General features: G+C 32.1%; 1 protein-coding gene across 12 annotated transcripts in view; it reads right to left on the reverse strand.

Moving 5' to 3' along the window:
- Positions 1 to 1,292: 1,292 nt before the first annotated feature.
- The window catches only part of LOC129576392 (protein pangolin, isoforms A/H/I/S), a 131,835-nt gene continuing 118,507 nt past the window's right edge, over positions 1,293 to 14,620 (reverse strand). For 6 of the 12 annotated variants that reach the window (XM_055461489.1, XM_055461491.1, XM_055461492.1 and 3 more), the window contains 6 exons: positions 14,439 to 14,487; positions 14,059 to 14,190; positions 13,680 to 13,823; positions 12,398 to 12,563; positions 7,579 to 7,648; positions 1,293 to 5,627 (listed from right to left, as the gene is read on the reverse strand). In XM_055461489.1, coding sequence (XP_055317464.1) covers positions 5,240 to 5,627; positions 7,579 to 7,648; positions 12,398 to 12,563; positions 13,680 to 13,823; positions 14,059 to 14,190; positions 14,439 to 14,487 — 949 coding nt within the window. In that variant the 3' untranslated portion in view covers positions 1,293 to 5,239. Of the gene's footprint in view, positions 5,628 to 6,395; positions 7,283 to 7,578; positions 7,649 to 9,824; positions 9,979 to 12,397; positions 12,564 to 13,679; positions 13,824 to 14,058; positions 14,191 to 14,438; positions 14,488 to 14,620 lie in introns of all 12 variants that reach the window. The other 6 variants (XM_055461493.1, XM_055461487.1, XR_008688882.1 and 3 more) reach the window with 4 other exon arrangements.

Below are 14,620 nucleotides of genomic sequence, written 5' to 3' on the forward strand. Positions count from 1 at the left end.
TGGTTTTGATTCCTTCATCTAAAAAATGACATCTCGTTTGATTTCAAAATCTCTTCAAGTATTCCATTGTTTGTGCTTTTAATTCTAAAAAAAAAAAATGCACCGAATTGCAATGATTTTTTTTTTTTTAAATAATTTTTCTTTATTTCCTGGTTGTTTTGTTGTTGTTGTTGTGTTTGTTTCCAATTAAACCATTTCTCAATGCTTTCATTTTTTTTCTTCTTCGAGTGAATGTGGTTGTTTGTTGGGTTGTCGTTTGATTCTTGAGATTATAATGTTCGTTAAATCTATAAATGTCTCGGTTTTTTTTTTGTCTATTACATTTCCTTTAATAAATGATAATCAAATGTGGCACATTGTATTTAATTAATCTTCACATTATGTTTTTTTATACATGTTTTTTTTTCTACTTACACATTCTGTATCGCTTAGATTTCCATAATAAGATTGTGATTTTTTTTTTTTTTTTGAGAAATTTCATTGAGAGCATTAAAATGTGAAAACGCAAACGGTTTTTGTCGGGTTTTCATAAAGTGGTGGGGCAAGCGAGTGTATCAGTAAGTACAATTACTGGCACTCTCTGCCTTCGGTAAATAATTTTACACGTTCGATGATTTCAGTTAATTAAAAAGCCATTCAAGAAAACGCCCATTCATCCATCCATATTGTATCGAGGATTGAACGCGTTCGCCCACGTGAAGCGTGCTGTGTCCAAATTCGAATACAAAGTATCTCGGTGCACAAAATGGATTTGGTTTTCTCAATAATATACATGTATTTATTTCATGTTGTCATTTTGTCGTATAGATTTAATTTGTATTGTTTTTTTTTTTTAATTCACTTATTTATTTTGCTTTACTTTTTTGTCGTTCTTTTTACACTTTAAAAATAAAATTCGTTCTTATCACTAAAAGAACCTTAGGAATTAAGTGGATGTGTGTGTGTGTGTGAGTGTTTTTGTATCGTATTGTATGGTTTTTTTGTTGTTGTTGTTGTTATTTGAATGAGAAAAAGGATGTGTACAATACAATGTTCGTGTAATTTAAATATACAAGTTGTCTGTCCCAATAGATGCATTGAAAAAAAAAGAAAGATTGTGTTTCGGTTTGATTATTATTTGAATAGCATGTCCGAAATCAAAGACAATTTTACAAATAAAATTGCGTAACAAATGATAAAACGTTCTTTCTATTACTTATTTACTTTGAAACTATTCAAGTGGTATAGAGAAGCAATATGCGGGGGGGGGAGAGCTGGAGCCATTATTGGCCCATATTTTTTGCTTTTAAATTCTTTTGACACACATTTGGAATTTTCGAATGGAATTCATTGCACTCCCTCATTAATCTCAACAGGGGCGGGGTACGCTCACATCTATGCCAGGTGCTTGATGCATTGACACGAACAATTTATTTCTCTTTTTTTGTTTTTTTTTGCTTTTGTATTGCATTTAATCGATCAGTTTTATATTTTCTTCTTTAAAAAGGTCATGTAACTTAAACCAAATTATCTAAGTCATATTAATCAAACAATTCATTGATTATATCTCGTTTCGATCGCATGTATTTTTGTTTGTGTGTTGTTTTTTTTGTTGTTGTTGTTGATTGTTGTGTTAATTCTAAGTCTCATAGTAGTTTTTTTTTTCTTAATCCTTTTAAAGTACAGCAATTTAAAACTAGAAGATGTTTATATATATATATATATATATATATATATATAGATCCTTATAACGAACATCTATTCTATCCATTTTTTCCATTGTTTTTTGTGTGTGTTTTTTTTAATTTCTCATTCCTGCTTCCATTATCATGTAAATATATTTTTATTATATATTACCTAAAAAATAGTATGTCGTGATTTTAGTTGTTCTTGTGTTTTTTTTTTCTTCATTTTTTTCTCTCTCATCTTGATTACTTGTTTTTAATTCTTTTTGTATCAACTTATAACATTCTAGCTTAAGTTTAGGTCAACTAATTAAATCATTATCATTTCTTGTATTTTTTTCATCATTTTTTTTGTATATGTTGTGGTTCTACGTGTCTCATAATTCTGAGAGAAAATCTTGTTATTTTTTTTTTTTTTGTTATTTTCACATAGTTCAATGAAGAGTGGCCGGATGTGTGTTGGTTTATCGACAAATGACTGAAACTGACAAATTGGCTTTTATTTTGAAGTTCAAAGTGCAAATAACATAACGGGTGATATGTTTTTAATTGCTGCTCATTCAAAGCGAATAATCACGCTCCAGTCAACGTCAGACAAACAACAAACTGCAACCACACCGCACATGAACTCATCGAGTGATGAGTTGACACATTCGTTCGTCAAACGTATCCCCCTTCGAAATTTATCCGTTTCTTCTTTCTTTTTTTTCATTTGCTCTGTATTCGTTTGTTTTGCTTTGTTTTGTTATGGTAAAAAATGAAAATAATACATTTACATCATACATATACATTTTGTTTTAAAATAAAAACCATTAAAATTGCACTATTATTGTTATTTATTTTATTTGTTTCTAAATCATTTTCATTTTTGTTTTAGTTTAGCTAAATCTTTCTTTCTTTGTTTGTTTCATTTTTCTTTTCTCTTTTTTTTTCTCGGAAGAAGGAAGTGTGAAAATACCACATTGATCATATATGTTGCATTAAGTGTATGTGTGTGAATGTCTCGCTTTGCCCTTTGCGATGGAGGGCCATTCGTCAAGCCAAAGGTGCCATCGACCCATATCAAAATGAGCGCGTTTTAAAGTGAACGAAAATTAAATCACATCGACTAAATACCACATGAATTCAATAAACAAAATTTCAATTTTCGATCGAAAAGGTGCCCATTAGTCCATTTTCAACAAAGTGTTCGAAATATCGAACATTTTGTTTGGGAAAATCGAATGCATGGTGGTTTTTATTGCATCATGTGGCATATTCCCAAATTTAGTTTGGAAAAATAAAGTGTTTCTGCAAAATTGGTACAATTCATTTCGATCAATGAGTCAAGATTGTCTTATCGAATAACAATAAAACAAAATGGACAAATCAATCGTCATGGGATCGCACACATTTAATTCTCGAAACGTATATTCTCTTTTTAAATCGACAATTTTGTCACACACCAAATGTCATAAAATACATAAAATAATTTTCTCATCATTAAAAAAAAAAAATAAACAAAATAAATTTCAATATGCGTCTACGCCTCGCTAGTAAATAGATTTCGAGGGTAAAACCGATAAAAATAAAAAAAAGATGTAAAAAAAATGTTCTAAATCAATTTGAATCACAAAAAAAATTAAAAATAATATTTTTCAATTCAATGCTGCTTACATTGTTTACGCTGAAACATTGACCGCAAGCACACACGCGCTCCTCTAAATATAGACATTCTTGCGTTTTAGTAAAAAAAAAAAAAATAGTAAAAAAATGCACCGATTATGGATATTTTTTGTTCCTTTGACGCGTGTTTCTCAAATATCAAAACTGTTTCTTTCGGCGCGAACTTCTAAACGATTGTTTTCTTCAAATTGCATCAATTTTTTTTTAAGTTTTTGTTTTTGATCTTCATTCAAAATTATCAGAGAGAAAATAATATATAATTCTAAAATACACTCTTTGAAAGTAAACCACATCCAGTAGACAGTAGCGTTGTTTTTTGTTCTGCCAGAGCTCTACAATACTTCTCAATGCAATTATAATTTTGTTTCTGTTTTTGATTGGTCTTCATGTCAAACGAAAAAAAAAACTACATAAAAAATAACGAATAATATCCTTATGTAATTACTAGATTATAATTAATAGAAATAAACGTATTTAAAAAAAAACGGAAAAAATCAACAGATTTATTCATTTGATTGTGTGTTTTTTTTTTGGGTGCTTGAAATGTGTATGTGAGTGATGTGTGGGCTGTGTGTGTGTGTGTGTCTATGGGAAAAGCAATTGACACGATTTTGGTGCTGGGTTTTTCAAAAAGTTTGATTTCCAAAATTATTTTCGGAATCGTTTGGATGAATTGATTGGCAACAATGTGGCTTATACTTTGCCCCCTCTTATTGGACTGTTCGATGTACTATTTGTTCTAATGAAATCACCCTGTGTACGAAAAATAAAAAAGAAATTATAAGAAACAAAAATTCGCAAAACAAAAATGCAGACAATAAGAGAGTTAGCATAAATCACGGTTGAAAAAGGAATAAAGAAAGCGTTTAAAAGAGAAGAGAGATACAGAAAAAAATGAAGGAAAGGCAAAAATGCTCTTATCGAAAAAATAGCCTAAATAGTTGTATTTCGTATGCGAACAATTATTGGTTAGAGATCAGATTTGACTTCAATTTTGTCTCCTTTTTTGGTTTATCACGGAAATGCAGAGAGTCTTTCTTTCATGAAAAAAAAAATTAACACAAATATCAATCAAAAAACAGAGTCAGTCAAAAATTGCGGCGAGAAATTGCGTTTTCAATGGCGTTGTTCCACTACTGTTACAGATGTTTTGGTTTGCGTTGAGTCGTTGTAAAGTATGTTTGGCCCTAATAACTTTTGTAATTTTTTGTTTGTATTCCATGACACATTCAATGTTATTCTCACTTCGATGTTTACTAACTGTCCATGGACATTCGGCATTTGTTGATTGAAATTCAAACGGTTAAATTTGAAAATCCATCTTGGACATTTGGTTGCGGCGTTTGGAAATAGAAACGCGCACATTTTGTTTTCGTACAAATAAATTAAAAATGAAGTAATAATTGCTTAGAATCGAAAGAGGGAAAAAAACTGTCTATATCAGAACGTTCATTTTCATTTTGTATTTCGTTTTGCAGTTGCACACCGAATTTAGAACGTACAAATTGCTGCATCAAATTTGTCTGTGTTTCTCATTTGTTTTCGTCTATCATAGCATTTCATAAAATTTTTTATACACACACACAAATACACAAGAAAACATTTAGCATGGGGTGTTGAAGTTAGTGGTGAGGCCAAGATGATAGAGCCGTTCACATCAAATGCATCTCAATTTTATTCGGTTTTATTAAAAGTGGAACGAAGTCTGAGTGTTTTCTCTTAGTGTGCTTTCGGCTCTGTGTTCACACTGCTCCAACAAAGAATAAAACAATCGATTGTTTGATGGCAGAGGGAAAAGCGAATGAAAACTGAATGAAAATGAAAATCTCTTCCATATTATGTATTAAACAGAAAACTCTCTCTCTTTTCTCTTTTGAATTCCTCTCGTTTCTCGCGTACACGATTAGAAATCATTTGATGATGCTGCTTATGTTATGACTATTGGTGCTATTGTTTGGATTGCTGTTATTGTTACTATCATTGGCGCTGTTATTATGGCTATTTTCGGTGTGAGTTTGGCTCAGATTATTGCTATTGTACAGTATAGAATTCGTTCGTAATGGACTTGCCAAATTTGTCGATGGACTCTGTAGATACGATAAGCCGCTAAATGCGCCCGGACTCGATAGCGAATGATTCAGCGATTCGATATCATCTTCGGGCGGTGTTTTGACATCGTCAACGCTGCCACAGCTGCCCAAATTGTCATCGGATATGTTACCGCCGCGCATATCATCACCGTCATTTGTTCGCTCGTCATTATCGCCTTCCATGTAACGAATACACTTCTTTTTTCGCCTGTAAAATTGAAATAAATAAATAGACACAAACAAAATCGATTAATAACTTTTTAAATTTATGCTTCGATATTGAAATGATTCACGTGACAAAAATTGCAAAAAAGAAACAAAAGAAGAATTGAATAAAAAAGAAGAAAAAAAACGTTGGGTCAATGAAACGATAACGACACACTGAAAAATTAAAATCGATTAATCAACAAAATTATTGCCTTGATTTTAACAAAGTCACAGCAAATTCGGCAATTCAGACAGATTTGTTTAGTAGATCATGCAAAATTGTAAAATCATTTAGAACAACAACAAAAAAAATTAAAAAAAGAAAAACAAGTGCACACATCGACACCATCAAATCAATAAGTCAACCAAAATTCGTGATGAGTTTCTTCAACAAAAACACACGGCTGAAAATCAACTGTAGATAACGACAACGGAAAAAAAAAACGGTCTCCTATTCAAGAATAGGGTGAAATCAACCTGATCAATGGCTGATCGCCCCACAAAAAAAAAAACAAAGTCATTTGTCATTCACGAACTGAAAATGCGGGGGAAACATGTTGACGCTAATTCTCAAATCAAGAAAATATCAACAAAAACCATTTCGTCAAAATAAAAACAAAAATAAATGCCATTAGAGAATTGAAAAAAAAACAAAGATCACAACATCGAAAAACCACAGCAAAAAGTATTAAATGAAAAAAAAAAAACGAAGAAAGCTTTTCTTATATGAAAAGAATGAGTAAATGGCATGCTTTCGAATGAAACTGACTTGTTTTTGCTTCATATCGTTTCAGTTGCGGATGAGTGATGGATCCGAAAAGCGATATATCCTCCACTGTTGATCATAATTTTTGCTCATTTGCTACGTTTCTTTGGCACACGAATCGAACGTATACTTCATAATGAACGTGTGTTTTCGTTTTCGAATTTTTCTAGTTCAAAATAACTTTTGGAAACAGCCTTTATCTCTGGCGCGTTGCGAAACGCAAACTTAAAATGTCCAATGCCATGAATATGATTCCATCCAATTCCATCTAATTAAGTTAGAGTTGTCTTCTCTTCCGAATTCCCTCTGTCCATTGAATGTTTAGTTCTACCCGAAAACATTTATGAAACATTTTCATTTGATGATAAGTCATGTTTAGATATCCTCTTCTGTCTCCTTCTCTTCCTCACCCTCTATAAAAAACGGTGTTCATTCTTCTTTTTTTTTTTCGCTAGTGGCTGTGAGTTGATAATTTGGTTATTTTAGCAACTGGTAACTTTAACAATTTGTTCGAGATGCTCCAAGCGAAATAATATACTGCCACTGATTCGTTACGTTTCATTCTGCTGCTGCTCCTGCTGTTGATGTTGGTTGTTGGTTTGTTGTGAATGTACTAAGCATTATATCGATTGATTGGATTGTTGAATATGTGATTTGTTGTTCATTGCACCTATAAATTCACATAGGTAGGCGCTTGTGGTGAGGCTTGCGGCCCAACTTGATTACCTCCGCTGACCTGTAAATGACTACCACCAACCGAACCCAGTGATGCCGTTGAATTTGGCATCAATGTGACACCGATCCCAATGCTACCGACATTTCCAACGCCGCCGCTATTGATGCCACCAATTAGTGATCCAGTTGGCGATGTAAGCGGTGGTAAATTCGGACTATTCCCAATGACACACACGAATTAATTACGAGACGATTTTTCAGTTTTATTTTGGTATGATTTGTTTTTGTTTTGTTCGAAGGTGAAGAAGGTGATCGTTTCGTTTAATAAACAGACGAGAGTGATAAAGCGAAAGGGAGAAAAGCGAAGATAGATGGAAAAACAATTATTAATTATTTGTTTCATTTGTTTTCAACAGTATGAGCAGTAGTACTGCTCAATGTTTGGTTCGCGATTTTCCACACATTTTCACTTGACAGCGTTTAGGTTTAATTGTAAATATTTTTGGCTTACCTGCATGGTTTGCACCATTGATTTTGTTGATCTAAACCAAATCTAGCCCGACATTTTTTCATGTTGTTACCTATGCCACCATTCAAAATGGAAACAAATAATGGAGAAAACACAAATTATTGCATTAGTTTTTGGACATTTAAAAATGTGAAATTTCTGAGCAAAAGCTCCAACACGAAATTCTACGATATTTTCCTTTTAATACGCTAGTTCCTAGTGATCAAACATTAATATGTTAACAAAACGATTGCAATTTTTTTTTTCATCTTCAAGGAACTATATAATGAAATTCATTGAGCTTAAAATACCTCATTCATTTAAAACAATCAAAGTAACTTGATAAAATTTGATTTTTTTGCCTGATTTTTGTGTAATAAAAAGAATCGATTTGAAAAAGAAAAAAAACAGAAATAATAGAAAGAAACTTAAACTCAATTAAAAATATAGTACAGATTAAGTACCCAAGATATTCTTTTTGTGTTCAAACTGTGTATTCACGCCAGAACTAATTTGATCAAGTAAAATTTCTAGTGTTTTTCAGCGTAAAATGACTATCTTTTGACCTTCAGTATGCAAAATGGCCACGATGGCGAATGCTTATCTTTAAGGTAAAAGATGATAATTTTGCATCAATAAACAAACACTATGGGCGTTTAATTTGATCAGCATACTTTTGGCAAGAATATATATTTTATGGACGCAAATGGAGCATTTGGAGCAAATAAACTGTGCTGCACTTTTACTTTAGAAGTAAAAGATATCAAAATCAGCTGAGTGTGTGTATTAAAAGGAAGGCGATTTTTGTCAGATGAAAATGTTCATGTTGATCCTTTGAAAAGAAATATTTGATCACATTTTCCGGCTTTCCTTTTCAATAACATCATTCATTTGATCGGCTGTATGTAAAATAACTGATCCTGATCTTAACAATTTGGTCTATTTGCAAGAAATACAATTTGAAGAAAAGAAATGAAACTAAAACGACTTCTAACAGAGCGAAATGGCCCAAGCTATCTTTATTTCACATCAATTTCTTTTGATTGGTTTCCCTTTTTTTTTCCTCTTCTTCTAACCGATTTGTTTCATCATCGAAATGAAATTGATAGCTTTTAATTGTGGGCATCGCACTCGATTATTTGTCTAAAAAAAAAAAAACGATTGAAATCCAATTTTTGGTTTGGTTTGGTTTCTTTTTCTTTTGAATATTTGGCTAAATCAAACTGAATGCAAATGGCAAATGAACGATAGAAATGAGTTAATTTATATGTATCATCGTGAAAATTGTGATGTTGTTTTGAATTTAAATGGGTAAAAGCGTCAAAACAACATAGAAAGCCAACGGAAAGTCGTGTGCAATTGAACTAAAGAAAATCGCCTGTATTTACAAAGTTTCAAGTCTAAAAATGAAAAGCGATGGTTCAGCAATGAAAAAAGAAAACAAGAAGAAAATGCGCCATATGTTGAATCAAATAAAATTTATTGAAAACCTTATCGTAATTGATTGTTGACAGTGCACAACGAGTTTGGGTTTCGAATCGAAATCGCTGAATTTAGATGATAGAAAGCGATATGTCTGGCTACTGAAAATGAGTTGATGAGTAAAACTTCCAAAATGATGTGATGATCAATACGAAACAAAAATGTATTCAATTCTAATCGTTAGGCATGCATAAGTTTATGTTGTGCATGTCCTTTTCCAACGTATTTTAGCGAATAAGAGAAATGGTGTGTCACTACCTAAATTCGTTTTGTATTAATGGCGGTAACAGTTGGTTAAAAAGCGCTACATAACAAGCATTACCGTTTACATGTGAACGGTAAAAAGTGAAATAGTTGGTTTAATAGAGACAACTCTCTTCAGATTTTCATTTTTGTACGAGTTTTTCATTTCAAAACTCATGTTCCGATGCTTTTTTTTTCCCCAAAAGGCAAAGGACACAAAAAAACGAAAGTTAAGTTTACAAAGAACCAAGAAAATAAGAAGAGACAGAGGCCAACAAAATCACGTTTACTTTTAACACTACATAAACTGTAGAGCTATTGATTTTTTGTTTCACTAATTTGCGCAGTGAAAGATGATTTTAGACGTTCAAGATCAGAACTCCCTGTTTGTTGCCATACAGTTGCTCTTAACAGTTACATTTGCTTTCAGCCCTTCAATTTGTTTTTCTTTTATTTGTTCAAAATGTTGTAAATTGTTTTGGTTTTGATTCGGTTTTTTTTTTGGTTTATTAGCAGTTAACTACCTCCATCGTTTGAATCTTGCTTTCGTTTCCGTTTTTTGCCACGTGAAGCATTTGTCCGTGAACTCCAATCGGGATACATCTGCATATGCAATTGTCGCTCACGTCTTGCTAATTCATAATATTTAGCCTGTTCTTCTCGTCCCAATGCATGCCACTGTGTGTGGTAGGTGGTTGTATGTATGTGTGTGTTTGTGTGTGTGTGTGAATTTGGACGATTTTGAGATTGCAACATCATCGATTGAAATTTAAATAAGTTTTAATTATTTTTCATCATTTGTTTTTATGTTTCATTATTTTTGGATTTTAAATAATTTCAGAAATTTGTGACTTTTTCTCCATGTAAATAATAATTGGTTAGCATATTGAGTGTTATCTGAGGACAATTTCAATTTTGGTTTTTATTTTCATTTAAATTTTTTTTCGAATTTGGTGTGGGATCGAATTCTCATTGCACAGTTTTAGCAACGAAATTTGGTTTTGTTTTGAAATTTGAATTTAGAAAAATGTCAATTCAATTGAAACACTCAATTCACCAAAAATAGGATGTGTTTTAGATTATGCATTCTTTCGGCACCATTTTTTCTGTATTTTTTTTTCTTCTTCTTTTCATTTGGTTCTGTTTCTCTTCGTTCATCAAAAAACAAGTAATTCACACGGAATGTTGTTTATGCTACCAATGAGATTAAAGCTTTTATTTTTTGTTGTGAAAAGCACCGGAGACAAAGATGTTGCGTCGGTTGAATGTAAACAAAGGATAAGATTTCTTTCGAACGATCACCGTAGATTTCAGGCGCAAGTCATTTGTTTTTCTGTCTTTTCACTCGCTCCCTCCCACTCACTCACTCACTCACTCACTTTCTCTATCCGTTTGTGTCTCGCAGAGTTGCAAATCATAACAAACCAAGCAAACCATCTCAATCATGTTTTTGCAATGGTTAACGGCGAAAAAGCCAATTCAATTCACGTAATGTGTCGTTTTGTCTTTTGTTTGTAAAAAAAACGAACAAAAATGAAACGATTAAAGCAACCACAAAATTACTGAGGAAACCGTCTATTTGTTCGGAACACGCTTCATGACAAATTAAAAGAAAAAGGAAATAAAACAAGAAAATCGGTTTACCGAATGAAATCATTTTTTTTTTATCTTCCATTCTTTCTGTAAAGATTGGATTTGTTTTCCGAAACGTTTCAAACCCCATTGACGGATGGACGGCACCACCAACAATGTGCCGCCGTACACATAAGCAAATTTTGTGCTTTAGCGATATTTCGCCTATTAATGCGAAAATGTCCACTTGTTTGGCGTATCCACAAGATTTTGAGCTGTGATACGATCAATTTGGGTTGATGGCATTCGTTTGAATCTGAATGATGTAATTGATTTTTTGACCGACTAAATCTTCTTTTCACATTTTCTTGATCTTGTTTCGGACAAATTTCGATGAATACGTTTTAGACTTCCTTGGAATTCTTTAGAAATTTATGAATTTCAATTTCTTTTCTAAACACAACACATTTTTTTTCTCAAACCGAATAACACGCAATGAATTTTGGTGAAAATGTTCATGCAAAGAGCAAAAGTGTTTGTCTCTGTGTTTTACCTAGAAATGTCCTTTGGAAAACCGCTTTCAAATTAAATCAACTTTTTTTTCGCACGTACTATAAAAAGTAAGTAGTGTGTCTGTGACGTGTGTGTTTGTGTGTTGTTGCGGTTCTTAGTTCACATAAAATATATATTTGATGGGTTTTGTATTTCTCCGAAATTCAGAACTCAAAATGTAATTGACGGTTTCTTTTTGTATAGTGTTATAGCATTTTTTGTCTATATACATATAGCGAGTGAGCAAAATTTGTGAGTGTGTGTGTGTGTATGTGTCTAGAAAACGGGTTCGATTTCAAAATAGACAGGCAACAAAACGATGGTTTCGAAAAATGCCAATTGTTTGTTAATTAAAACGACAAAAGGAAAACCAAAAGCACGAACAAATAAATCAGACCAGTCCAATCAAATACTATTTTTTTTCTGTCCTTACTTAGAAATAATTCAAAACCAATAAAATTCACAATTTTCACTACTGATATCAATTTTCCATTCGTAAAATTGGATTTTGTTTCTATTTTTTCTTCTCGTTTTATTTTTTTGTATGCCCATTTCATTCTTCTTGTGTGCGAGATGGATCTCTTAATCGAATTTCTTAATCTATTCAACAAATTGCACTATATTTTGTGTGGGGTTTCTTTCTTGCTTAAAAAAAAAGTTCCTTGTTTTGTTTTAAACTAATGAAAAATCGACTCAAATGGCTGAATAGAAAGTGCAATCGATATCGAGCGATGTTAACAAAAAGCTATCAAACTAAAAACGATTAAAATCAAACAATTTTTGTTTAAAAGGAAAAGAAAAATATCTATACTGTTTGTTAGCCTACTCAACTCTGCAGTTTGATTTTATTAAAATGAATTCTGTTTTTTTTATTTAGATAAAATTTTGTGTTGGTTTTTATATGATTTTTTTTTTTTTTGATCAAACAAAAATTAAACGAACAAACAAACAAAATAGTCTTGTGTCACAATACCTCCCGAATCTGCCGGCGATCGGTCTTTTTTGCGTTTCTTTTTCTTTGAAACATAACCATAGTTGTCGCGAGCACTCCAACCCGGATACAATTCCATATGTAATTGACGTTCTTGTCTTGCTTTTTCATAGTATTTGCTTTGTTCTTCACGACTGAGTGAGTGCCACTGTGTGTATGTTCCCGATTTCGATTGAATTTGTGATTCGCGTGTTTTTTGTTTTCGTTTTTTTTTTTTTTTTTAATTTTCGTGCATTTCGAATATATTTGGAATGGTTTGGGAGCACAGTAGTCGTAGTGATTGGAATTTTGGTCATTGTGTTTGAATACCGTACACAAAGGGATTTTCGATAAATTCGACGAAACCATATATATATGTAAGAAAAGAAAAATCATAATTAAGAAAAAAAAATTGAAACTTTTGTTTTTGTGTGTGTGTGTTTTTGTTGTTGTTGCAATATCGAACAAGTAAATTAAACTATAAAAGTATCAAAAGTCCCTGAGAGAAAATGTTCTGTAGGCGCAGAGAAATGTATGTTTCCCAAAGGTTTTTTAAAACAATTTTTGGTTGTGAAGCTTCCATTTTTTGCGGAAATTCCGGTGGGTATTTAAGGTTTTTTTTTTGTATGAATTGGTTTTTCTATGGAATAAAAAGTATAGAGAATCTTCGCGTAAGGAGATTGTTGTCCATCAACAAAACCATATCTCGCGCTGCAGCTCAAAATATTGCTGTAGTTGTTGTTGATTATTTTTTTCATGTTTTTTTTTTTTGGTTTTAGCTAAATTTCGAAGCTATTCGCATATTCAGAATGGTAGTTGAATACGTGGGTCCAAAACACAAACTATTTTTTTCACATTTATTCTACAAATTATTTGCGGTGGAGCTCTCGAAAATTGAACGAACGGGAATTTTTTTTCAAAACAATCAAATAAAAAACAATTATTTGGATTTGGTATAAATCAAATCGCTAGAAGCGTTATTTTTATGACTGATTTATGTCGTCTCTTTTTTTTTTGGAAAAATGATCGAATTTTGCATAAAATATGGAATTAAAAAAAAAATTGTAGCTCAAAAAATCGCACGCGGTTCGTTCAACTCCGAAAATTGTCTTTCTGTTTGGGAATTTATTTATTTAAAAAAAATGGATGTTGTTTTTTTATATATGTATTCATTTTGCGATCTGGAGTGATGGATGATTGTTTTGGGGATATTGAAGAAATGTTTCTGGTTTTTTTTTCATTGGCCCAAATGTAAATTGTTTGTATTGGAAATCAAAATACTTACACGTCGTCCTAATATTTGATTTATGGCCGCTGATTCTTTTAACGTACATTCGGCTACTACCTTAGCCCGCATCTCTTTCATGTATAACATAAATGCATTCAATGGTTTTTTGATATGTGGTTTCTTCTTTTCGTTGATTTGTTCCTAGTTTAAAAGAAAAATTGTTAAATTTCGGTTGTTGGTGCAGTTGCAACAATTTTGAGCAAATTGAAACTTCATCGATTTCACAAGAAATGAAGAAAACAAATTATTCCCGTGGAAATTGGTGGAAATTTGGAGTGACGTTCATAACGGATATACGAATGTAATAGAAAACACAGAAGCATGCTGTCCGTCCGTGGTGTTATGACCGCCACTCGAAAGTTGATATAAGACATACCTGCTGTGATTGATGAGTCGACTGTGACTGATGTGACTGGGACTGCTGGTGATGAGAATGATGTTGAGGATGCGTTTGCTGATGAGTTTGATGCTGCGGCTGTTGACTGTGATGGTGGGGCTGGTGTGGTTGCTGCATTGAATTCCACAAAAAACACTATTTATTTGAATACATTCAATACTCGTAATATTTAATGGAATCTTTAACTATTTTTAGCCAAATTCGAGCATCGCTTTATATTTCTATAAAACCCCTTGAGAATCCTATGAATATTGGGCATTGAAAGAGTACACAATGTGCATTGGAAGAGTACTAGGAAGAGTAACTCTTCGAATCTTATCTTACACAATGCGTTTTACGTATCTATTGAAGTTACTAACCTGTATATGCATATTATTTGGTGAGTTCTTTTGTTGATCCAATGCAGTTCTGAAATGGAATCGTTCAACATTAGTAATTCAGATTATCATAATATCTAGATCGAATTAACTAAAAAAAAACTCATATTTAACCACGAAATGAATAAAAAAAATGCAATATTATTGAAAGAAAAACAACCAAC

Source organism: Sitodiplosis mosellana, unplaced genomic scaffold, assembly GCF_009176505.1.
Source record: "Sitodiplosis mosellana isolate CC-2019 unplaced genomic scaffold, AAFC_SMos_1.0 Smas_scaffold_6181, whole genome shotgun sequence".
NCBI classification, from domain to species: Eukaryota; Metazoa; Arthropoda; class Insecta; order Diptera; family Cecidomyiidae; genus Sitodiplosis; species Sitodiplosis mosellana.